The following is a 27,142-nucleotide window of genomic DNA, read 5'->3' on the forward strand; positions in this document are numbered from 1 at the left end:
CTACTCCCCACAAGGAGGAAAACCAACATCAAGAGCTCACCTTGTGCTAAGTACAGAACCGCTCTGGCGGCAGAGAGCCGCTTCTCCCTGATAACCACCTCTAACTCATCAATGAGACGCATGACGTGAGTTCTATGCTGGGCTGGATCCAAAGATATCCATCTGGCCTCCCCTCCTGGAAGAAGGATTTCATTGCAAAAGTATTCTTTTTTTTCGGTTCAAGTGGTATTCCTCTCCTCTCCTCTAAAAGCATATGCATTATCTCTATAATATGTACACTATGGGGGAGATTTATCAAACATGAAGGACTGGGAAACTGGCTCAGTAGCCCCTAGCAACCAATCAGATTCCACCTTTCATTCCTCACAGACTCTTTGGAAAATGAAAGGTGGAATCTGTTTCACATTACACCATGTTTGATAAATCTCCCCTTATCTCTATACATCTTCAGAACACTATAGTGATATACACACCACCCAGACCACTTTTAGAGCAGAGTGGTAGTTGGTAACCTAGACAACTAGCTGTCAACAATGGGATGGAAACAGCAACATATCAGGAGAAGGTTGTAAGTTTGCTCAATAAAATGTTTTTGCAAAAATATTTAAATTGACAAGTCCTACAAGTATAACTATATTAGCTGAGATGGGAATATCCCTTTAACCTTATAAAGGTCACAATAAGATCTTGTGAACAACCACTTGTAGAGGGTGTTTATATTAACTTTCTTGAAAGAAAGCAGATACACACATTCAACTGAGCTGGAATGCATCCATTTAGATAGATAGTTGACACAAATTTTATGAACGCACCCAAAGAGACACATAACTGTTACCTTGGAGTCTAAACCTTTCGTCAAAACACCTGCGGTTAAGGAGTAGCTCTGGCTCCTCTGTGTAGCTGTACAGTTCTAGGGTATTAATAAGAGGGCAATGTTAGGTTTTATCAGCGAGATAAATAGAAAATCATACCTGGGTGTAGGAAAACAGCAACATAATATTAGAGATGAGCGAACCTTGAGCATGCTCGAGCCCATTCGAACCCGATCGTTCGGCATTTGATTAGCAGTGGCTGCTAAAGTTGGATAAAGCTCTAAGGTTGTCTGGAAAACATGGATACAGCCAATGACTATATCCATGTTTTCCACATTGCCTTAGGGCTTTATCCAACTTCAGCAGCCACCGCTAATCAAATGCCGAAAGTTCGGGTTCGGATGGACTCGAGCATAGGGCTGGGCGGTATACCGTGAAAATACCGATACCGTCACTGGCGTCGGTTAACCGACCTCAGCTTTGCCAGGACGGTATCTGCGGTATTTTCACTTTCATCTACCCGTCTGAGCCCTAAGCTGCACAGGTTGAAGGATGTCTCGTGTGCTGTGTGTGCAGGGACGCACAGACAGCACATAAGAGACTGGCACTGTGTGTCAGAGCGCCCCGCATCACCAGCCCGTCCCCCAACCCCCCAGCGTGTCAGAGCGCCCCGCATCGCCCGGCACAGCACAACGGAGCCGCCACCCGCCCGCCCCCGCTTCTCCCAACCTCTCGGCGTGTCAGAGCGCCCCGCGTCACCCGCCCGGCATGGCACACCACCCTTCTCGTCTCAGCCAGTTTCCGCGGCAAGCACATGCCTCTCAGCGGCCCGGCACAGCACAGTGGAGCCGCCACCTGCACGCCCCAGTGCCCCCCGCCACCTGCACGGCCTGTAAGAGCATCACGGCCAGTCTTCTATGTGCTGTCTGTGCGTCCCTGCACACACAACACACGAGACATCCTCCAACCTGTTCAGCAACACATGAGAAAAAGAGCAACGTTTCTGACCACAACCGTGGTCTTTTCTCAAGCCAAATAACATTGTGGTCAGAAACATCACTGTTTTCAACATAAATGTAAAAAGGTGGAGATTTATTCACAGTCCAACTAGAATGCTGCTACTATATGAATAGAGATAGATAGATAGAAAGATCTATCTATCTATCTCCTGTCTGTCTGTCTGTCTGTCTATCTCCTTGATTGATCAATAGATAATAGATAGATACAGATAGATAGATACAGATAGATAGATAGATAGATAGATAGATAGATAGATAGATAGATCTCTTCTATCTGTATCTAGCTATCTCCTATCTATCTATCATCTATTGATCGATCAAGGAGATAGATGGATAGGAGTTAGATAGATAGATAGATAGATAGATAGATAGGAGATAGAGATAGATAGATAGATAGATAGGAGATAGATAGGAGATAGATAGATAGGAGATAGGGAGATAGAGAGATAGATACAGATGGATAGGAGATAGATAGATAGGAGATAGGGAGATAGAGAGATAGATCTATCTCCTATCCATCTGTATCTATCTATCTATCTCCCTATCTCCTATCTATCCATCTATCTCCTTGATTGATCAATAGATAATAGATAGATACAGATAGATAGATAGATACAGATAGATAGATAGATACAGATAGATAGATAGATAGATACAGATAGATAGATAGATAGATCTCTTCTATCTGTATCTAGCTATCTCCTATCTATCTATCATCTATTGATCGATCAAGGAGATAGATGGATAGGAGTTAGATAGATAGATAGATAGATAGATAGATAGGAGATAGGGAGATAGATACAGATGGATAGGAGATAGGGAGATAGAGAGATAGATCTATCTCCTATCCATCTGTATCTATCTCCCTATCTCCTATCTATCTATCTATCTATCTATCTATCTATCTAACTCCTATCCATCTATCTCCTTGATCGATCAATAGATGATAGATAGATAGGAGATAGCTAGATACAGATAGAAGAGATCTATCTATCTATCTATCTTCTATCTATCTGTATCCATCTATCTATCTGTATCTATCTATCTGTATCTATCTATCTATGTATCTGTATCTATCTATTATCTATTGATCAATCAAGGAGATAGATGGATAGATAGGAGATAGATAGATAGATAGATAGATAGATAGGAGATAGATAGATAGGAGATAGATAGATAGGAGATAGATAGATAGATAGATAGATAGATAGATAGATAGATAGATAGATAGGAGATAGGGAGATAGATAGATAGATAGATAGATAGATAGGAGATAGGGAGATAGATAGATAGATAGAGATAGATACAGATGGATAGGAGATAGAGAGATAGAGATAGATCTATCTCTCTATCTCCTATCCATCTGTATCTATCTCTATCTATCTATCTTCTATCTATCTATCTATTGATCGATCAAGGAGATAGATCGATATATAGATAGATAGGAGATAGATCTATCTATCTATCTCCTATCTCCTATCTATCTATCATCTATTTCCTCTGCCTATCTATCTCCTATCAATCTATCCATCTATCTCCTTGATCGATCAATAGATAGATAGATAGATAGGAGATAGATAGATAGGAGATAGATATAGATAGATAGATAGGAGATCTATCTATCTATCTATCTCCTATCTATCTATCTCCTATCTATCTATCTATCTATCTATCAATCATCTATTTCCTCTGCCTATCTATCTCCTATCTATCTATCTATCTATCTATCTATCCATCCATCTATCTCCTTGATCGATCGATAGATAGATAGATAGGAGATAGATCTATCTATCTATCTATCAGATAGGAGATAGATAGATAGATAGGAGATAGATAGATCTATCTCCTATCTATCTATCTATCTATCTATCGATCAAGGAGATAGATGGATAGATAGATAGGAGATAGATAGGCAGAGGAAATAGATGATAGATAGATAGGAGATAGATAGATAGATGATAGATAAACCTGTATATACTACATACACATCATACTGTATACACTCTGAGTCCCTATAGTACATAGCTATATACCTGTATATACATGTCCTGTGGTGTGTCCATAGCTGTATGCTGTATATACACGACCTGTGGTGTGTACATAGTTTGGGTTGTTGCTCATTGAGTTACTGTACTTTTTTAAAAACATAATATTCCCAGTTTGGTATGGCCAAGTGGGTGTGGCTTGTAAAAGGGGGTGTCGCTTACAAAGGGGCGTGTCATAGTTATCGTCCATTTATCGTTACCGCAGCTACATATGCGATAAACCGCGATATTGATTTAGGCCAATATCGCCCAGCCCTACTCGAGCATGCTCAAGGTTCGCTCATCTCTATATAAGATGCTATTATATTATCCAAAACAGACATAAAAAAGCTTATTCGCAATCCAACAGTGGTTAAAAGGAGTTTTCTAGTCAATCCTATCAGAGAACATAGATGCCCATCAGTCAGGCCACTCATGCATTGGTGGAGTCAGCTCATTCAGATGTTACCAATATGAAAACTGCCCGTTCACTTGTATAGACTCTGTACAATGCTACATTTGCACTTTACTTCCCCTGGTAATAACAGCTGATTCCACTTCTTCCACTATCTTAGATATTAAAGCGATACTGTATACACTAACCTCTCCCCCAAATTGATGGTACCGCCTATTTGATGAAAGTAAGGACCATATGTAAGCGAGTACCACTTACAGAGCCTATTTCATGGCTTGATAATCATTTAGTGATGGATTTCCATTGTGTTCCCCAGTGTTCTTCTGCGCTCTGCTCGCTTCCCGGACTCTCCGCTGTAGCTTCTAAGGGGGTCTCTGAACTCACAGGCCGCTCAGTCAATCACTGGACAGGACCTCTGTGGCCAGTGATTGGCTGAGCGGCCTGTCAGTTCAGAGACCCCCTTAGAAGCTACAGCGGCGGTTCCAAGAAGCGAGCAGAGGGTAGAAGAACGCTGGAGAGGTATGTATACAATTTATTATTTTCTTTTACACAGTCATCAGCCATTGGCCAACACTATTACATGTAGCAATGTGTGGTCAGTGTCCAATGATTTTAGGTCAGGACCAAAAGACAAGATCAGCCAATAATTTTTGTCATCAGTTGATCATTGTCTCTATTACGTGGAGTGATAACCGGCCGATTACACTGGTCAAATTTTCAAAAGTTGTTTGGTTCAGAAATAAAATTATCAATTTCTTAATGATTTTTATGTGCTGAATTCAAATATCACAAGGAAAAATGTTAATTGGTTCTAGTTTCTATGATATGAAAGAGTTCTCATGTTACTGTTTTGTGAATTGTATAGAATACAGTATAATAGCCAACATATTTATTACTTCTGCAATCATAAGCAAGTTTACTGTTCATAAACTTTTGAAATATATTCATAGGAAACTTAGTTCTATCTGAAGTCAACTACAATTTACAGGCATATCCAAGAATTTTTACAAATTAATTATGTTTATTGAACTCAGGAATGTAGGTCCTTATTCCATGGCTTCTCGGTGCATTTACACGTTTTTTATGTTCATACATGGGATTGTCTCTGATAACTGTCCAACAGTAATCTGCAAGCATTGATGGGTTCCATTTACCCCGATACCTTAGGCTAGGTTCACACTGCGCTTTTGCTATCAGTGTTTTTCATCCGTTTTTTTTTTGCAAAAAACGGATGCATTTGTGTGCATCCGTTTTGATCCGTTTTTCCATTATAAAAAAAAAGGATCGAAACAGATCCGTTTTTTTTAACTGACACAAAAGTAGTGTTAACACTACTTTTGTGTCAGTTAAAAGAAACGGATCCTTTTTTTTTTTTTTTTTTTTATAATGGAAGACACTGGAAAAGCAGATCAAAACGGATGCACACAAATGCTTTTGTTTTTTATCCGTTTTTCGCAAAGAACGGATGAAAAACACGGATAGCAAAAACTTAGTGTGAACCTAGCCTTATACCATAACTATTGGTCATTCTAAGATGATGCAATATACCAGTTGATGATGCAATACTGATGATGAAAACTTTTCCTAGTATTGTATCACAGGCTGTGAGAAGTATAGAAAGTACGTCTATATCTTAAAAATTAAAGTTAATTTCAAAATTTGAACATCATTTTCGATCTCAGCACCCCAAAATTAGTTAAGTTCAACTATTTTCATGTCGGAACCTTTTTTGGCTGTTGAGCAGTGTTATTGCTCCATGTAATAGGACCCTAAGTGCTTCCCATTTGTGTCTTTTAAAATGGTCCCGGGGCCTTGGTTACAGTAAAATATTTTCTGTTAATCAGCAGCAGCCAAGTCAATAAGAGGGGCACTGTTTAGGCTAGGGATGAATAAGAGAAATCCTGCCGGGGTGTTCCTAATGAAAAGGAGGGTGGGGAGGAAGAAAGGAGTGGCGTCACATGGAAGCCCTAGGCCACACCTCATTGACTCGGCGGCTGCGGATGAAAAGATTATTTTTTACCCTAACCAAGGCACTGGGTACATTTTAACAAACATGACCAGGAAGGACTTACTCTCATCAAACAAACAGTACCAGAGGTTGGGGGGGGGGGGGGGGGGGGGAGTGGTGGTTATAGTATCATTTTAAGACTTGGTACTCATCAATTATTGCTTAATCAATAGTTTTATTGTAAACGCATATATTGATGGGTGCCAAGTCATTGCATCTATGCTAAGAAGGAGTGGATTCCAACTTGGGTACCTAGAAAATGTAGCTAACTGTTAATTTCATGAGAATAGGTAAAATGTAGACATCTTTAGAGGTAAATAGACACAAGCGTGTCTAACGTTGCTTTCCTTTATCCAAGAGTACAGTGAACCCACATCCATCTGATCGGTAGGAGTCCCAGTGGTCAGACCACCACCAATCAGACATGCCGTGGACAGGTGATGAGTGAAGCAGTTACCTTCACTGCAGAGTTGATCCTTAACTGCCATCAAAATTCCTGTATTTACCTGATAACTCAGCTGACAAGTGATCAGAATCATTGTACTCAAATTCTAGACTTGGACCATCCAGAGAGCCCTGCAAAAAAACGAAATCCGGTAAGAGCTTAGACTTATTCGTCCATTCATATTCAGAGAAGCGACAGATCCCAAAAGAAAATCATTATGAGGAGAAGCTTTATATTCCCCCCTTTAAGATCTGTTCCTAGTTCTCCACAAGAACAAGAGGAAATCTTCACACAACTATTACGTATAAGCCTGAGGGAGCAAAAAAGAAATTATATGGCCACCTTCATACCTATTCCCAGAGATCTGCCAAATTCATAGTGGAATCTGAAACAGCTAAGGATAGTATATGCCACACAGGTCCTGTCCAGGCATGATGGGAATTGTAGTTCTGCAACAGCTGGAGGGCCAGAGTTTGACATCCCTGGTATATGCTAACTACATATTATGAACTGCAGGTACATAACAAGAACAGAAAATCAAACTGCTGACTCATTTTTATGTGAATAGAGAAGAAAATATCACTTAAATCTAGTACACTTTGTTAGATAACACTATTTACATGGTTACACAACTTTCCATGCCAGATTCAGAAAAATAAGAAAAGTATAGATCTGCTTTGAGACATGCAGCGCCTGTGAACCACTTTGTACCTTGGTAACCACATATGTGAGGGATTACAAATGAGAATATTAACACGGTTGTGCCTTGGACATACAATGAATACGGTAAATGTACAAAGAAGGAATGGAATGCCTAAGGCACCCCTCAGCTGGGTTCCACAAGTCCTGGCCCGACCAGGGGTCTAGTGACCCAAAATGACAGCTGTCAGTTCAGGCCGTCAGACTCCTGGTTGGACCTACACTTGCAATCGTAATACTGTATGGATGTAATAATAGGTCTGTATTGAGGTAGTGTGAACCTAGCCCTGTACTCCTTTTCATGAAGCATATTTGTGTCTAAACAAAAGATAATATATATAGAGAGCCCTGTAATGTTAATGTTCAGCGCTCTTCATTATGATCATAAATGTCTATACATACTAAGTGATAGTTTGTTGATTTTAACCTTTCCTAGCCCCATGTTCTTAACTGGTCAGAATGTCAGCTTAGGGTGTGTAACAGATAGCAGTGAAAAGTCTAAAAATAAGCCGAGAGTCACCAGCTGGTCAAAGACTATGTACAGAATGCAGCCATTACTTATGTTGTGCCAGGGACCGATGCAATATTCTTTATCTATTTACTAGTTCAGAATAAAACCATTTTATAATAACATGGAGCCGCTGGCCTAGGCTATTGTGGAGCACTCGATACTTCTGTGCATCATATGGTCACCCCATTGTGTGTCATGTTTTGATAGCACTCCCATCGGTCACCTCTAGAAAAAGTCTCATGACTAGTGGGACCTGTCTTGTCTCTCCTGAAGATGCAGCTCCCATCCAACTCTGTGTATTTGAAAACAGCACTGGTTCCTGAGCTGGTTCTGTATTCCCATACAGTTCAATGGAGGGCAACTCTTGGCTAAAGCTCCACTGACACAGTGGTGGCATATCAAATTGATATGCCACAGATGCACTTTGTGACAAAGCCCATAACCCATATCTCCTCAAACTTGTATATTTAAAGGAATTTTCCACTGAACAGTTCTTGTTACTAATTAACAGGATAGGTGATAAGTGTCTAGTCTAAGGGAACACCACTGGAGTCATGATTGATCATGAGAACAAGCCCCCTGTATGAATGGCACATGTGCTGCAGCTCTATGGCACTGACGGGGTTAGTCCAATGCTGTACTCATCCCACAAAGTCTAGGTGATAAATTGCAGGGTTGTTTAAAAGAAAACCCCTTTAACCTAGGCATTTCAAACACAACATGCCAGAGTTATGCTCAGCCTTATGTTCTGCTACTAATCCTACCATGCACAGATACTTTACATTATTAAATAATTCTAATACATTAGAGACTAAACATATAAATAGCCAACTTACACTAAACTAAAGGAACTAGACGCAAAAAAGCAAAGGTCCGAAACCTCAAGACAAAAACCGAGAGATCCTTTACATACTGAAAGCGAATGTAACATCAGGCACATTCACTTTAAGTGTTGCACATGAAAAGAACAGCGCTGGCAAATTGGTGCCGCAGTCCTTTCTTTTGATCCGTGTCCCAGTTGCCACGCACAGTGCCGGTCTATTAGAATCAATAAAGTGTCATGGAGGGGTGGAGGTTTCCTCCCACCGGGGGGTAGGCCAGCCTGCCTCCAGCGCTTCAGTCCAGGTCGGTGTTCGGTAATAGACTATGCACAGGAACCTGGCCACAGTTAAAAAAAAAAAAAAAGTGTCACAGCATTGGCTTTCCCGCACCTGTTTATCCATGTGCAAAACTTAAAGCGAATGTATTAAAAAAAACTAAACTAATTTGGCTGGAAGATTCAACTATATCTAATTGCAGATCAGTCCTCTGTTGGCAGATAAATGAGACATCCTATTGATTTAATGGGACAGGTGGAACTTCAAGGGAGTTGGCTGGAAATTTGATAGTATGAACAGACCCGTACTGACAGCACACACGAGGTGAGCTTGTGAGCTCCAACGTCTTACTATGTGTGGGCCGTCAGTTCTGGGAACACATACGGATATATGAAAGGTACCTTATGTCTCCTTGACCAAACAAATATCTAATGCTCCTTTTACACAGACAGATTATCTGACAGATTTTTAAACCCAAAGCCAGGAATGGATTTGAAAAGAGGAGAAATCTCAGTCTTTCCTTTATGATCTGTTCTCTGTTTATTGTCTGTTCCTGGCTTTGGCTTCAGTAATCTGTCAGGGTCCTTTTACACACACAGATTTATCTAACAGTGTCAGCAGTTTGAATGTGAATTGCATCTAAGGGACAGTAAACACAGCGTAATTCCGCAGCGAAGCACTCTGCCATGCTCAGTGTGCTGCTTTGAGCAAATGGGAGAGCGCGAGCTCATCCGCTTCCTCTCTGCTCAAAGAACTAACATGTTAGTTCTTTGAGCGGAGAGCGGTGGCAGTGGACAAGCGTGCGCCCTCTCATTCACTCAAAGCAGCACAATGAGCGCGGCGGGATTACACCGTGCCCTAAGGGTATGTGCACACTGGTCGCCCTCCTGCTTGATGTTCTGCTGGTCCCATAGGCTCCCTTCTATGTGCAGGCAGATTCCACCATCTGCCCAAATAATTTGTCAATTCTTTTGCCGGACGGTGGAATCTGCCTCAGTATAGAATGGAGCCTATGGGACCAGCAGAACTTTAAGAAGGAGCGCTGGGGGGATAGGCGGAATTCCCTGGAAATCATCCGCACTGATTCCATAGTGTGCACATACCCTGAATGAGCAGGAAATAGCTGCCAACACCCTGCACACCTATCAGCACTTTATAGCTATCTACCGGCAGAAAGCTGAGTCTTTTGACGTTAGGGGACTCCTTTAGGCTGGGATGGTCATGTGACCACACAGGTGCAGCAGGTACACTAACACACTGTGACCCCATATACAGTGCACTGTACACAGACAGGAGATGAGAAATGCTTCTGTACCTTTGACCCTAAGTAAAGCAACTGGAGGTATTACTCCTACTCTGTGGAACTACAAGTTCAGAATCCATAACACACTTCTGAGGATGACCCCAGAGCCTGACCCTGACCCCCACTTCCTGGCGTCCCTATAACTTGTATTCCCCTCTTCCTACAGGTGCCCCCGGTATAGTCCAGTAGCTTGTTATTCCGCCCCCCCGTAGTCGCTCTGGCCTCTCCTCACCTCGGGTTCCCTCCTCCTGCCCTTGCTGCTCCCCTCCATGCCGAATCCGTAGCTGTCACTCACAGCTCCGTGACACACACGTGCTGCACAGTGGCGGGGACTGACACCGCCCCCCTTTCTGCTCGCTCATTGATTGGCCACAGCAAGCAGGCGTGATGCAGAACTTGTTTTTCTTCCTGATAATTGGTTAGAAGTTACGAGAGGGCGGGGCCACAGACAGGACGAGCAGATTGTGTAGTAGTTCTGCTGACACCTGAGTTGGGGGCGGCGAGACATTGCAGGGTACGGCGCTGTGCACACAGGGTGCGGGCCACTGAAAACGCGTCCAGCTTATGTATGGGTTAATAATAACAACCCAGCTGGTGTGCAATAAGGTTTAGAAGCTATGTGAGGTCAACCAATGCAATAGCCGGAAACACGAGCCAGGGTTGTAGGACAGGAGAAGTTTACACCTGAAAATCCACAGCTCTTGGGGCAGGGGAATCCCCCTCAGCCCCCAGTGTATATTGTGGCCGGCTGGGAAAGTGCAAGGAGCACACTATAGGGAAAGATACTGTAATATACCACAGACCTTTCTGTTAATGCTTATAGAAGTGACCCCAATATACGAGTGCTTGCCTGGGGTCACAAGTCTATGCTGGTCACTCTGGAGCACACAAATCACTTGACCTGTTAACTTGGTATTATTGGTGGGCCACCATTCCAAGGATGTACAGGACTGCACGGAGCAGCTGTGCCCATAACAAAGTGCCAAGAAGCAAACCTGCTAGGTTTCTGCAATCTTTGACAAATCCAGAGTCTCCCTGGTAACATATTGTCATGGATTCCATTACCGCTCTTCCTCCCTCTGCTGGCTCTACCATCATCTGGGTAATTGTAGACCCTTTCTCCAAAATGGCGCACTTTGTTCCTCTCTCTGGACCACCATCTGCCACCTGACCGGTCCACCTTTTTGTGAAACACATCATCTTCTGCTTGCATGGTCTGCCGATCCACATGATTAATAACTAGAAAATGTACCCGGCGCTGTCCGGGTATAAAGTGTCAGTGTGTTAATTAGATTTGTGCCAAGGTCGCCCAGGAGGCAAATCTATGCCCTTGTTTTTTTTTGTTTAAGGGTATAAACCCACACACCGTATAAGCAGCGTATTTACTGCTGCGATACGCAGCAAATACGCAGCAAACACGCAGCAAATACGCAGCAAAAACGCAGCAGATTATATCTAAATAACTGAACACAGCATCAAATCTGTACCAACAAATCTGCTGCGTATTTGCTGCGTATTTGTTGCGTATCTGCTGTGTATACGGTGTGTGGGTTTGTACCCTAAGTAAAAATCGCCAGGAGCTCTATATATCCCTTTATACGCTATATACCCCGACAGTTCTGCACTGTTTATGTAAATTGTAGCTTATGCACATTAGAAATAAACTAAAAACTTTAAACATCCTAAATACCTAATAGCCAAACTGAGATGTCATGTGATCAAACTGTATACAGAGCCTGGTTCTATACAACATTGGCAATTTCATATACAGCCTGGTTCTATACAACATTGGCAGTTTTATATACAGCCTGGTTATATACAACATTGGTTGTTTTATATACAGCCTGGTTATATACAAAGATTGTAAGTGTTATATACAGCCTGGTTATATGCAACATTGGCAGTGTTATCCCTTTAAGGACGTGGCCCATTTTCGTTTTTACGTTTTCGGTTTTTCCTCCTTGTGTTTAGAAGGTCATAGCACTTGCATTTTTCCACCTAGAAACCCACATGACCCCTTATTTTTTGCGTCACTAATTGTACTTTGCAATTATAGGCTGAATTTTTGCATAAAGTACACTGCGAAACCAGAAAAAAATTCAAAGTGTGGTGAAATTGAAAAAAAAAACGCATTTCTTTTATTTGGGGGAAATGTGTTTTTACGCCATTCGCCCTGGGGTAAAACTGACTTGTTATGCATGTTCCTCAAGTTGTTACGATTAAAACGATATATAACATGTATAACTTATATTGTATCTGATGGCCTGTAAAAAATTCAAACCGTTGTTAACCAATATACGTTCCTTAAAATCGCTCCATTCCCAGGCTTATAGCGCTTTTATCCTTTGGTCTATGGGGCTGTGCGAAGTGTCATTTTTTGCGCCATGATGTGATCTTTCTATTGGTACCTTGATTGCACATATACGTCTTTTTGATCGCTTTTTATTACATTTTTTCTGGATTTGATGCGACCAAAAATGCGCAATTTTGCACTTTGGGATTTTTTTGCGCTGACGCCGTTTACCGTACGAGATCAGGAATGTGATTAATTAATAGTTCGGGCGATTACGCACGCGGCGATACCAAACATGTTTATTTATTTATTTGTTTACTTTTATTTAAAACCTGGGAAAAGGGGGGTGATTCAGACTTTTATTAGGGGAGGGGGCTTTTTACTATTAACAACACTTTATTTTTTTTTTTTACACATATACTAGAAGCCCCCCTAGGGGACTTCTAGTATATACACGTGGATCTCTCATTGAGATCTCTGCAGCATAGATATGCTGCAGAGATCCATGAGATCGGCACTCGTTTGCTTTCGGCTGCTGCAGCCGAAAACGAACGAGTGCCGAGCCGAGGACGGCGCCATCTTGGACGCGTCCCCGGCCGGCATCAGTAACGGAGATCGCTCCTCCGGGACAAGGTCCCGGAGGAGCGATCTCCCCCACTAGACCCCAGGGAAACGTTGCCTCCGGTAATCGGAGGCAGCTGTCAACTTTGACAGCTGCCTCCGATTAGCTAATTAGCGGGCACGGCGATCAGACCGTGCCCGCTAATAGCAGCGGTCCCGGGCTACTCGCGGCACTTCAAAGCGGGGCCGCCGCGCGGCCCCGCTTTGAAGTGGAAGTGCGGACATATGACGTACCGGTACGTCATATGTCCTTAAGAGGTTATATAGTACACAGCCGGGTTATGTACAACATTGGTAGTGTTATGCTGAGCCTGGTTATATGCAACATTGGCAGTGTTGTACAGTACACAGCCGGGTTATGTACAACATTGGTAATGTTATGCTGAGCCTGGTTATATACAACATTGGCAGTGTTATACAGTATACAGCCTGGTATACAACATTAACAGTGTTATACTGAGCCTGGTTATATACAACATTGGCAGTGTTATATACAGCCTGGTTATGTACAACATTGGTAGTGTTATACAGAGCCTGGTTATATACATTAGTAGTGTTATGCTGAGCCTGGTTATATGCAACATTGACAGTGTTAGTGGAGGTCCTGTATACATGTAGTATATAGTTGGTGGAGGCCCTGTATACCCGTAGTGTATAGTTCTGGGGTCCTGTATACCTGAAGTGTGTAGTTTGGGATTCCCCCTGCCGACTGCAGACCATAGGTAAGGTGTGTGTGCAGAAAACCTGCAGCTTATAATAATATGTGCATACAGTTAGGGCCAGAAGTATTTGGACAGTGACACAAGTTTTGTTATTTTAGCTGTTTACAAAAACATGTTCAGAAATACAATTATATATATAATATGGGCTGAAAGTGCACACTTCCAGCTGCAATATGAGAGTTTCCACATCCAAATCGGAGAAAGGGTTTAGGAATCATAGCTCTGTAATGCATAGCCTCCTCTTTTTCAAGGGACCAAAAGTAATTGGACAATGGACTCTAAGGGATGCAATTAACTCTGAAGGCGTCTCCCTCATTAACCTGTAATCAATGAAGTAGTTAAAAGGTCTGGGGTTGATTTCAGGTGTGTGGTTTTGCATTTGGAAGCTGTTGCTGTGACCAGACAACATGTGGTCAAAGTAACTCTCAATTGAGGTGAAGCAGAACATCCTGAGGCTGAAAAAAAAAAAGAAAAAATCCATCAGAGAGATAGCAGACATGAGAGATAGCGGACATGCTTGGAGTAGCAAAATCAGTCGGGTACATTCTGAGAAAAAAGGAATTGACTGGTGAGCTTGGGAACTCAAAAAGGCCTGGGCGTCCACGGAAGACAACAGTGGTGGATGATCACCGCATACTTTCTTTGGTGAAGAAGAACCCGTTCACAACATCAACTGAAGTCCAGAACACTCTCAGGGAAGTAGGCGTATCTGTCTCTAAGTCAACAGTAAAGAGAAGACTCCATGAAAGTAAATACAAAGGGTTCACATCTAGATGCAAACCATTCATCAATTCCAAAAATAGACAGGCCAGAGTTAAATTTGCCGAAAAACCCCTCAAGAAGCCAGCTCAGTTCTGGAAAAGGATTCTATGGACAGATGAGACAAAGATCAACTTGTACCATAATGATAGGAAGAAAAAAGTTTGGAGAAGAAAGGGAACGGCACATGATCCAAGGCACACCACATCCTCTGTAAAACATGGTGGAGGCAACGTGATGGCACTGGGTCACTTGTGTTTATTGATGACATAAGAGCAGACAAGAGTAGCTGTGAATTCGCAGTGAAATCTGCTGCGGATCAAGTGTCTTCAACCCTATGACAGTACATACTCGCAGCAAGATTGACATCCCACTGCAAGTATGTAAATTAACCCCCTCGGCAGCCGGAGCGTAACTTACACTGCTAGAGCCCCCATGCTGTATACACTCCCCCCCTCAGGTAGCCCCCCCCATGCTGTATACATTCCCTAACACCCCCTTACTGTATACATTCCCCAACACCACCACCCCGCAGGTAAGCCCCTTACTGTATACACTGTACACTGTTAGGGTGCCTTCACACCTACCGGATCCCTAGCGGATTTCACGCTGTGAATTCGCAGCGAAATCTGCTGCAGATCCAGTGTCATTCAACCCTATGACACTTCATACTCGCAGTGGGATTGACATCCCACTGCAAGTTTGTAAATTAACCCCCTTGGCGGCCAGAGCGTAACTTACACTGACGGAGGAATCCATCATCCCGCACGCACAGACCACTCTTAGATGGTGCAGGCTCCCCTCCAGTGTGTTCAGCGCTGTGCTGCTGCTGCCGGGCACAGCTCTATCCTCACGGCTCTGGACGCTGCACACACCGCTCCAGCTTGCTTTGGGGAGGGGGAGAGAGCCGTGCCCGGGAGCAGCAGCACAGCGCTAAACACACTGGAGGGGAGCCTGCACGATCTAACAGCGGTCTGTGCGGGCGGGATGATGGGGGCCTCTGTCAGTTTACGTTACGCTCCGGCTGCCAAAGGGGTTAATTTACATACTCGCAGCGGGATGTCAATCTCGCTGCGAGTATGTAGTGTCATAGGGTTGAATGACATTGGATCCGCAGTGAATTTCATAGTGTGAAATCCGCTGCGGATCCAGTAGGTGTGAAGGCACCCTTACTGTATTTCTTTCTGTGGATCTGTTGTGAGGCAGCTGCCCTAGCAACCAATCAGATTCCAGCTCCCTGTGAAAATGAAAGTAGTAATCCTATTGGTTGCTAAGGCCTCCAACTGCCATTTCAGCTGCAGTGTGTGCAGTGTGGAGATTCTCCCATTTATCTCTATGGGGCGCTCTCCCCCCTCCCCTCCTGTACATCTGACGGGGACAGGACCTTTGCTCTAACCTTACCGGGCACCCTATGTATCTGTGTACCAAATTTGGGGTCAAACGGTTCAGGCGTTTGGAAGTCTATACAGGACAGACAGACTTTCATTTTTATGATATAGATCAGGAGTAGAGTTTACTTCCAGGTTCTACATGGGCTTACCTGCAAGCCACATGGGCACACAGTTAAGTAGACATAAAGAGGACATATTACAAAGACAGAACACACAAAGGGAACCTGTCACCACCCTCACCTGATCCCGCTTCTGGAGGCGGTCGGGTGACTGAGATACGAGCGCCCAAAGCCCAGTGCGTGCGCTCATAGAGAATGACGGAGCGTTGGACTCATCTGAGGAGCGCGCGCCGGGCGCTCATATCTCAGTCACCCGACCACCTCCAGAAGCGGGACCCGGCGGGATCAGGTGAGTATAGGGTGCTCCAGCGGGGGGTTGGGAGCCTGTCACCCCGGCACGGGGGGTGACAGGTCCTCTTTAAATTTTTTAGGACATTTACGAATTTCATAAAGGACTTGATACAGGGTAACATACTTATTGACCAGGCTTTTTCCAGCAACATTTCCATTCCATTGCAAATATTTTTTTGGCGCAAAATAAAAGAAATCTGATGAACAACCTATAGTATTTGTTGTGCATGACCTCATTAATAATGCCTAGCAGGCAGACAGAGGGAGAACAGAGAAACAGGAACATAAAGTGGTCAGACAAAAATTGCAGGACCGAACGCCAAAAGGCCTGCGTGGAAGAACGTCCAGACATCAGTCTGACACTTGAACCAGGTATCAGAGGACATCACCCCCATCCTCCTGACTCTCACCGGAGTATAGTAAGTTCTCTGTAGAAAGCGGAACTGAATTAATCGGTCTCTTGCACTAACCACCGTGGGGTAGTAAGAATGCACCACCTCCTTCCACTGCAGATCATTCAGTGACGGTATATCAACCGACCATTTCCCATAGGCCCTTGCACTTGTACTTTATATTTTGTAACAACCTATTATTTTGTGCATTGTGTTTGTGATTTTAGTATACAGAACTTTGCTCACTGTGTATGGGTTATGTGTAATTTTGCTGTAGTTATTTATTCAGTGCAGTTAGTTATTCAGTGAGAGAGGAGAGGTAAGCATTGTGAAGATTTAGTGCAGGCTCAGGGACCATTGATATTCTATGGTTTTGTGTTGGGTATTTTTTATGTTTTTAATCTGTATTTTGGGGCATTATTTCCTTTTTGTGTCATATTGATGTTAAAGCTTTTGAATATTTTTTTTGGCGTGCCAACACTTTTTTTTTTTTTTTTTTACAAACATCTTTCTTTTGGTTTAGTGTGTCAAAATTCCTTGAAACATTGCACATCCATTGTAGAATGTAAGTGGGCATGGCTTCAGACCCATGCATTTGGCAATTCCATGGGCTGTGTTCCTACATGCATGCATGCAACTGACATTTAAAATGTTAACAGCTGGAGCTGAGGACCTGACTGCTGCTTTTTGTGTAACCATTTACTATTATGAGTTGGGAGTGGCAGCTTGTGGCCGTGACTTTCACATAAGCCGCCAAACAATGCTCTAGTTTTTCTGAATTCAGACATACCTAGTCATATATAGACAATAGGGGAATATGATTATGCATTTCCCCTTAACATGAAACTAGATGAATATACACACAATGGCTCAAAATGTTTGACAGAGTGGTGTTCGGTATCGGTGATCTGACTTATTCCAGATAAATAATAAAAGGTTTCATAAATAATTCAGCACCTGCTAGCTCGTTTTTCTCATGGATGCCTTCTGGATGGCTTATTGGTCAAATGTGTACATGAGACAAGTAAGTGATCCTACAACAACCAGCATATAATGGGCATTGATTTCTGTCCTATATTGTTGGTTTAAAGCATGTTTCCACAGACACAACACTTATTTATCCAGAAGATAGGTGATAAGTGCCTGATGGCCCCATTGATACAGTGTCCCAATTGAATGGAGCTCTGATTCTCTCATTGGACTACCGCACCACAGTCTGAGCGCTGGGTCCATGATACAGGGCAGCACCAGAACCTAGTCAGTAAGGTACTGTTAATTAAATTAAAGGCATTGGCCACCTGAACGCAAAAATTGTTCCGGGTACAGTATTAGTAAATGTCCGCACTGTGGTTACTGACATTAGCTTCCTCCCAGCACCAATATCAGGCATCCCTCCTCCTGGCTGTGCTGTCTTTGTCTGTATGCTAAATGGAGATTCTAACCATAAGATGGCTGAGCAAGCAGCCATGTTGTATCTGATACTATATACTCCGAATCCCCTCATACTACCATAGCTTAAAGAGGTTGTCCAGGCAAAACTAACTTGTGCCCTATCCACAGCAAAGGGGACAAGAGGTCACAGGAGGTACCTCCACCGTTCTCCATATTGGCCCCTGGCTCCTATGTATGCATGCTGTCATTCATACAGCCGCAGGCACAGCACATGACCCGCGGCTCTATTTATTCTCTATGGAGCAGCCGGAGAGAGCAGAGTACAGCACTAGGCTCTTTCCAGCGGCTCCATAGGAATGCAAAGAGCAGCTGGTCACGTGCCGTACAATGATCACTTCAAACTCAATAAATCTGTCTGCCCCAACAAACGCTAAAATTAAAGGGGCATAAGCACACTTTAGGCAGCTACAGCAAGCAATATACCAATTTATGCTATGAGACTTACAGCAAGTTTGCATAGTGCTTGCTTTAGCTTCTGGAGCTTACATAGATTTAGGCCTGCTAGGCCTTTCATATATCAGTCTGTCAGGTATGGGAAAAGAAGGGGGGGGGGGGGGGAGGTGTTACCTTTCATAAATATATACAATATATCTTTCCATAATGTCAAAGAGGCTTTCCTGGGCTCCTGAAGTGCACCATGTGTCCCCTAATGGCTAACATTGTTAGCAGTTTGTAATGTGAATTGCAGCTGACAGACTCCCTTTAAAAAACATAAAAAAAAAAAAATTATAATAGCATACAAAGATAGAATCTACTCTTTGAATATGTATTTTTTTATTGTGAAAAAAAAAGACTTTACAACACAAGTTCATTTTACATTATTTTATTGATGTTTAAGATTACAGATTCCTTATTGCTGATCTAATACAATCACTCATACATTAATATGTAAAAGACTCTGGAGAATGTGGCTGTGACCACTGTATCCCCATTCTGACTGTGGTACAGGACAATAAATGCAGAATGTCAGACTCCTCTGCTGCTGAGGAGAAGGCTACAGTGGACTGTGCATTGCAAACCAACAACATAGATGTTTTATAGATTAGTCAATGCCCAAAGAATGCTAAATACATTTTGCTGGTATCCTGTGTGTCCTATTTGTGTGGGGTTTTTAGTTATCAGCTATAAAGATTTTCTTCAGGCACCAAAGAGAGAATTAGTGGATTAAGAAAAGCTTTGGGAGTGGTGGGTTGCAGGTGAGACTACTTGAAGGAAGTCTCTACTCATAACTACAGTGCATCAGTCAGCTATACACAGTGGAGAAACCAATCTGTAACCTGAATATATATCCACATGGTTAATTCAATAATAAGGCAAAGGCCTGGTGGTTTTCATGCTTTGGATTTCTAATTCCTAGTGATGTGATCTCTATGAATATGGATTCAGACAAGAAAACAACTGGCCTTGTGTGCGTATGTACCTGGTGGACTAAGTAGCCAAAAATCAAGTAGTACTGGAAAGAATATTAACTTGTCAAACAATTTTAAAAGTACTTATGGCAAACACGTTGTGGCAGCAAAATCGAGGAAAATAACATTTTTAGTTAAGATGGGAGAATACTTGTCTTGAATTTCAGATAGAAAATAAAGCACAAATGCAGAAATTATATATGACAGAGATATACAGTTGCACTGCATATATCTGTATATATACACACACAATGTTTCAATATTCTCCATAGCACAGTACAACATCACAATACAGTCTGAATTTTATTACGTAGCAGCAGAATACTGCAATGTGCAGTAAGAGGAACAAAATCTCTGGATTAACTTACATACTAAAATTAAGGAAGTTTATAAAAAGAAAAAAAAAAAAAAGAATTACCAGATTAAGAATAGATGTAATCCAACTAATAACTGATTCATTGTTAAGAATTTTTTTTAATTCAAACTTTGGGGACTACAAGACAACACATGAAGTGGCTTCTTTTCAGCAAAGCTGCCCTACTGGGAGCTTGCACGGCTGCTCCCTGGAACATTTTGGGAGCAATTCACAGCTTCAGGAGGGAATGTGTAGGGTCCCTTTGGTGAGGGTGACTAAGAGGACTGTCGGCAAATTATTAAAGACCTCAGAGCCAATAGATTCACAAGAAAGAGTCAACAGGTTGGAGTGAAGGAGGCAAGACAGACTAGATACTGCATTCTACTAAAAAAGACAGGACTAGAATAACCACCACAGACATAATACAGTAGTACCAAAAAGCACAGATTTCTGTCGTTTAGCAGCAAATAGTTGTCCTTAGTTTTAGAAGACAGTTGCAGCACATTTGGTGCAGAGATCTCTGCAATGTTTCATTCATCTGAATAGGTCACATAATTTTCTGCAACAAATCTGCTATGTGTAAATATAAAACAGAATGAAGTGTGCTGTGCTGTAGACAAAGCACCACACTGAAAAGGATTCTGGAAATATATATATCTTTTTTTTACATTTGGCTTGGTGTTTGAAAAAATAAAAAAAACACACGCACAACCGTACTTGCTTGCCCCAATCTCCGACCACTGTTGTTCCAAGAGCTCCTGTTGCTCTCCGCTTCTTCCTGTAATGTGCTGTCCTCACAGAAATTGCCTGCTCAGCCAAAAACTGAACAAAGCGGGTCACTGCTGCTGCGCCCAGGAAGAAGTGGAGGGCAGTGGGGAAACAGAAGCTGTTGGAACAGCAGGGGCAGTGGAATCAGGGAAGCAGAGTATGGTTGCCTTTTCAATTTTAAAGCACCCAGAGCCATATATAAAAAATTATATATTGCCAGCATAACCCCTTTAACCAAAGAACTAAATCAGAAATTTAAGAATATTTACTCTACATGATTGGTAAATTAACACAGCTAACTTAACCATATGGAACATTTTTGGCTTTTGACATTTAAAAGGGTTGTCTACTTTATAATAAAATTGTTCAGAGTGCAACGTAAGTAACTGTACTCAATGCACTTACTGACAGCAGCTCCCTGTGTACCTCATAGAGCTAATATCATACTCCCCTCCGCCAGGCTGTGCTGCCCTGCTCTGTGGTGATTCTGTACTGCCCCTGTATATGCCTATGGAAGACACAAAGGGAAGGGCATGGTGACTTGTTCCTCTATGCTCAGCCATCTTAAGGACAGAATCGGCACAGAGCAGGGCAGCACAGCCTGGAGGAAGGGAGTCTGATAGCTCTATGGAGGTACACAGGTAGCTGCTGTCAGTACATATACCAATACTGTACAATTTTACTATAAAGTGGACAACCCTTTTAACATCCCTCCATTTTAACCACTTATATGACAACACTAGAAAAAACACATCTGAATGTCCATATTGATTTCCAGCCAAAATGTAGTCTTTTTTTTTCTTAAGATTTACCTCTCCTCTGCCTCCTCTGAAAAATTAGGGGCCATGGGGGAGTGTAATTCAGGACATTTCCAAGTCTACTTCACTTGATGGCAGTCAACTTAAGTTAAAGAAAAAAATACAATGTACGACCAGGCAGCACCAGATAGTACATCTCTCATTACTCCATGGTTAAAAGTAGCACATACAGATTTTGTAAAAAGCCAGCACTTCATATAAGGTTCATGGAATAATGTGCAATGTACAAGCAAGGACCTTTAGAAGGTTGTGCATGAACTTCATCATGTAGTTACTAATATGTATCACAGTTTAGTGAATTGCTATGTAGTGTTGTATCTTTTGGAGCCATCACAGCAGCATAAGAGGTGGAGGTTAATAATACTAATAATCATCTCCATTATCTGACATGGGAGGGGAAAAAAAAAACTAAAACACAAAAACTAATCACTATTAAAAACCACGATAAAATAGGATTTAAGTCACTTTACAGTTTCATTAAGACATCCGCACTTCGTATCCTTCAGAATCATCAATATTAAAAAGAGAAAATAAAAATGCAAGTTAATGCAAAATAAATTTGTTTTCTTTTTAGGATTCATGCTTGTTAACTTGTTCCCCTTCCCATGTGCTGCTGGGATGAGCAGTGTTAACGGATAAGTACAGCATAAATCTGGGGAGAGGACTTGTCAAAGACCTAAGAACAAGGCCCCCCCCCCCCCCCCCCAAAAAAAAAACCCATCCGTCTGTGGATCGGCACAGACAGCATATCCTAGGCATCTTCACTTTAATAAATACCCTAATATAATGTTTCCTAATATGGCAGAAAGTCCAGGTCTTGTAGTAAGAGCTGGCTGTACAGTGGCTGCGAAAGGCTTCATATTTCATCTGATTTATTCCTGAATCCCCCCATCTTCCAACAGCTCTGGTCTGTGGTATTCAGATGCACTCAATACCTGCAGGAGAAACAAAGCCATCAATATTAATCCTTGCTGAGGCTGGTTCAGCACTAGCAAAAGAATTTTGTAGCAGTTATCAAGACTCGCCTAGAATACAAACAGTTGACAGATAGCAACCAATCATAGCTTACTTTTCATTTCTGAAAACCTGATTGTGATTGGTTGCTCTTAATGAGACAAAATGAAGACAAAAATCAACCATTTTGTCTGTCAACCTGCATATATTTATAAAATTCTATTGGGCACTGTTCACTATTTTTCTCCTTAATCAAAACCAGGAATGAAAAAGAAAAAAAAAAAAAAAAAAATTCCATAGTTTTAGGCTGTATTCACACATCCGTAGATTTTGCCTGGCGCTTTAAAGAGTTTCCCCATTGCCGGCCTGATATTGATACATCATGCCGGGCTGAGAAACAATCCATTGCATGAATTCACAAAATCTACGGATGTGTAAAAATTGTTTTCATTCTATCACACAAAAATTCTTATGGCCACTAGGTGTCTCCCTTCACCATGCATGTGTACAGCTGCTGCATATTCACATTCAGTAGCAGAGAATCCTAAAGGGTACTCGCATTGTATGGTCAGGTCTCCTGTCACACATCACCACCACCTCTGTAACCACACAGTGACATTATACTGTCTCAACTGTTGCATAACAAAGAACATTGCCACCTGGCAAACATGCATAGTTGATTATATAATTAGCAAATTCACCTGTAGTAGTTTGGTTTGAATGGCCCATTCTTGTTGAGACCCAGATATTTGGCCTGCTCATCAGAAAGCTCAGTAAGGTGGGCATCAAATGTAGGAAGATGGAGGCTTGCCACATATTCATCTAAATGGTAAAAAAAAACAAAAAACAATTCAGTCAAATATGTCAATACATGTAAAGTTATTAAATGCAGTAGTAATAACCCAAAGTAGCCTACTTTCTGCTGGGACACTTACCCATTTTCTTGGGCAAAAGGTAGACGTCCTGCTTGTAGCGTCCCTCAGGAGCATTATAGAGTTCTATAAGTGCGAGTGCCTGGGGATGTCAAGATAAAATTTGGTCAGTGGAGCAGAGGGCAATGCATGGATCTGTAGTAGAGATGAGCGAACCGGGTTCGGGTTCGAGTCGATCCGAACCCGAACTTTCGGCATTTGATTAGCTGGGGCTGCTGAACTTGGATAAAGCTCTAAGGTTGTCTGGAAAACATGGGTACAGCCAATGACTATATCCATGTTTTCCACATAGCCTTAGGGCTTTATCCAACTTCATCAGCCACCGATAATCAAATGCTGAAAGTTTGGGTTCAGATGGACTCGAGCATGCTCCAGGTTCGCTCATCTCTAATCTGTAGTACAGTGTGGTAAGTATTGCCATGTTGCACCAACATATTTCACAGAGCTGTATACAGCATGTTGTCATCATCCACCTACAGACAGCCGTTTCGGGGGTTTTGCCCCTCGTCAGTGTGGGGTAGGATTCTGGCTAGTTGGGGCAATGAAAAAATCAACCAACAAAACACAGTAATCACTGAACTCAAGGAGAACAGCGAAAAAAATTCCAATGAAGTACTCAATCAAGAGTCTCCACTGATGCCCCCAAAAATTTAAATATGCAAAACAAGAGTCCGTGGAGCCTCAGTTACGAGTCTCAAAACACGGGATAGCCAGATATCTCTAGCCTGTTGCCAACGGGGTGCCTCCATGATGGGGAGAGCACCACACCACCCTGATAAATAACCCCTTAAGTCCCACTCGGTTGCGAGTATTGGAACATAGACAGGGAAACAACAGGGTGGCCCCTTTTGTCAATGTCTAACTCAAGGTGCGAGTATTGCGATCATGACAAGGGCTTGCATAGGCAGGCTTCCACCCACAGACAGCCGTTTCGGGGTTTTTGCCCCTCGTCAGTGTGGGGTAGGATTCTGGCTAGTTGGGGCAATGAAAAATCAACCAACAAAACACAGTAATCACTGAACTCAAGGAGAACAGCGAAAAAAATTCCAATGAAGTACTCAATCAAGAGTCTCCACTGATGCCCCCAAAAATTTAAATATGCAAAACAAGAGTCCGTGGAGCCTCAGTTTTTTGAGACTCGTAACTGAGGCTCCACGGACTCTTGTTTTGCATATTTAAATTTTTGGGGGCATCAGTGGAGACTCTTGATTGAGTACTTCATTGGAATTTTTTTCGCTGTTCTCCTTGAGTTCAGTGATTACTGTGTTTTGTTGGTTGATTTTTCATTGCCCCAACTAGCCAGAATCCTACCCCACACTGACGAGGGGCAAAAACCCTGAAACGGCTGTCTGTGGGTGGAAGCCTGCCTATGCAAGCCCTTGTCATGATCGCAATACTCGCACCTTGAGTTAGACATTGACAAAAGGGGCCACCCTGTTGTTTCCCTGTCTATGTTCCAATACTCGCAACCGAGTGGGACTTAAGGGGTTATTTATCAGGGTGGTGTGGTGCTCTCCCCATCATGGAGGCACCCCGTTGGCAACAGGCTAGAGATATCTGGCTATCCCGTGTTTTGAGACTCGTAACTGAGGCTCCACGGACTCTTGTTTTGCATGTCGTCATCATCTCCACTTTAGCTTCCAATCTTAAAAGGGGTTATCCAGGATAAAAAAAAAAAAACACAACTGCATTTTTCCAAAATTAGCACCACTACTGTGCTCAGATTTCGTGAGGTATTACAGCTGTACTCCATTCACCTCAATGGAATGGAGCTGCAAAACCACACGCAAACTGAGGACAGGAGTGTTGCAGTTTCTGGAATTGTTTTTTCAATCCTTGATAACCCCTTTAGTTCCAATCTATTAGGAAGTATTTTTGGAGTGTAAAAAGAGCAAGGCTAAACCCATGTAAAACATACAGACTCCATGCATCCAGTATTAGACCCAAGACCTCAGCTGTGCAAGACAACAGTGCTGACCAACAAGTAAAGTGGCAATTTCATTGAAACCATTAATTTCACCATTTAACCATTTCACCAGTTAAAAGTCCAGTCGCTGTGAAATAAATCCAACCTAGTTGTTATTGTGAAAAAGATAGGCCTGAGACACATTTATGGTGTGTAAACAGAGTTTATGCAGTTTAGGGCTATGTTCCAACTTTACAAACATAGCGGAGAAAACAGTTTGTCTCGCCACAAATGATTATCATGATCATCATTTGCAGGCGTCTATATCACAAGACGGCCGCCTTTCCCTGCTACGTTCCCGAAATGGGTAAGATGCTATAGATTAAAGCTGCTTTAGGGTACAAACACACACACACACACCGTATACGCAGCAGATACGCAGCAGATCTTCAGCAGATTTGATGCTGTGTTCAGTTATTTAGATCTAATCTGCTGCGATACGGTGTTTGTGTTTGTACCCTAAGCTGCAAATCCCTGTATCCTTGAGCTGCAAATATGGGCTGATAGATAATGGTGCAGTAACACCTTGGCCTTGGCTGAAGTAGTTTGATTCTGGGTTGAAGTGTCTAGGAGGCTTGGTAATAAGTGGTGTACCCCAAGGGTCAGTACTGGGCCCTCTTCTGTTTAACTTGTTTATTAATGATATTGAGAATGGAATTAACAGCAATGTTTCTATCTTTGCAGATGACACCAAGCTTTGTAGTACAGTACAGTCTATGGAGGATGTGCAGATGTTACAGGATGACTTAGACACTGAGTGTTTGGGTGTCCACTTCGCAAATGAGGTTCAATGTGGATAAATGTAAAGTTATGCACCTGGGTACTAATAACCCGCATGCATCATATGTCCTGGGGGGAGTTACTCTGGGAGAGTCGCTGATGGAGAAGGATCTGGGTGTACTTGTAGATAATAGACTACAGAACAGCACACAATGTCAGTCAGCTGCTTCTATGGCCAGCAGGATATTGTCATGCATTAAAACAGGCATGGACTCTTGGGACAGGGATATAATATTACCGCTTTATAAAGCTTTGGTGCGGCCTCATCTGGAGTATGCCGTCCAGTTTTGGAACCTGATTCATAAAAAGGATGTTCTAGAGCTGGAGAGGGTACAAAGACGGGCAACTAAACTAATAAGGGGAATGGAGCATCTTAGTTATGAGGAGAGATTAAAAGAATTACATTTGTTTAGTCTGGAGAAGAGACGTTTAAAGGGACAGTGTCACATTTTTGAAAACATTTTTAATAAAAGGTGATAAGAAAAAATAAGTGTGTTGTATTTTTTTTTTTTTTTACATAAGGCTTGGGTGTTTTTATCAAATTAATGTTTGCACAGGGGGCTGCCATGTTTATAGTGTCTGTGTGTGACGTCATTTTACGACACACACACAGACACTATACGGCACCTCCTTAACATTGAAGTGAACCGACGGAGTCCGTCTGGTTCACTTACACTGGAGGCTCCGTCACTGTGTACTGCGCATGTGCATGGACATGCGCAGTACACAGCTGAATTACAAGGGGCAGGGTGGCGGCGCCATTTTCTTGAAGGACCTGGCCAGCTAG

At 42.4% G+C, this 27,142-nt stretch overlaps 2 protein-coding genes across 11 annotated transcripts in view; both read right to left on the bottom strand.

Annotated features, from left to right (window-relative positions):
• The window catches only part of STRIP2 (striatin interacting protein 2), a 43,559-nt gene extending 32,913 nt beyond the window's left edge, over positions 1 to 10,646 (bottom strand). Inside the window, exons 1-4 of the mRNA XM_069979272.1 lie at positions 10,566 to 10,646; positions 6,785 to 6,854; positions 836 to 910; positions 41 to 175 (exon numbers count right to left, since the gene is read on the bottom strand). Of these exons, the coding sequence (XP_069835373.1) occupies positions 41 to 175; positions 836 to 910; positions 6,785 to 6,854; positions 10,566 to 10,604 (319 nt within the window). The 5' untranslated portion in view covers positions 10,605 to 10,646. The remainder of the gene's footprint in view (positions 1 to 40; positions 176 to 835; positions 911 to 6,784; positions 6,855 to 10,565) is intronic.
• An 11,773-nt stretch (positions 10,647 to 22,419) lies between these two features.
• Positions 22,420 to 27,142, bottom strand: part of AHCYL2 (adenosylhomocysteinase like 2) — an 86,756-nt gene continuing 82,033 nt past the window's right edge. For 5 of the 10 annotated variants that reach the window (XM_069979348.1, XM_069979318.1, XM_069979326.1 and 2 more), the window contains exons 15-17: positions 23,613 to 23,691; positions 23,379 to 23,499; positions 22,420 to 22,658 (exon numbers count right to left, since the gene is read on the bottom strand). In XM_069979348.1, coding sequence (XP_069835449.1) covers positions 22,652 to 22,658; positions 23,379 to 23,499; positions 23,613 to 23,691 — 207 coding nt within the window. In that variant the 3' untranslated portion in view covers positions 22,420 to 22,651. Of the gene's footprint in view, positions 22,659 to 23,374; positions 23,500 to 23,612; positions 23,692 to 27,142 lie in introns of those variants that run through there. The other 5 variants (XM_069979358.1, XM_069979367.1, XM_069979342.1 and 2 more) reach the window with 1 other exon arrangement.

This window comes from Dendropsophus ebraccatus, chromosome 1, assembly GCF_027789765.1.
Source record: "Dendropsophus ebraccatus isolate aDenEbr1 chromosome 1, aDenEbr1.pat, whole genome shotgun sequence".
Taxonomy (NCBI): domain Eukaryota; kingdom Metazoa; phylum Chordata; class Amphibia; order Anura; family Hylidae; genus Dendropsophus; species Dendropsophus ebraccatus.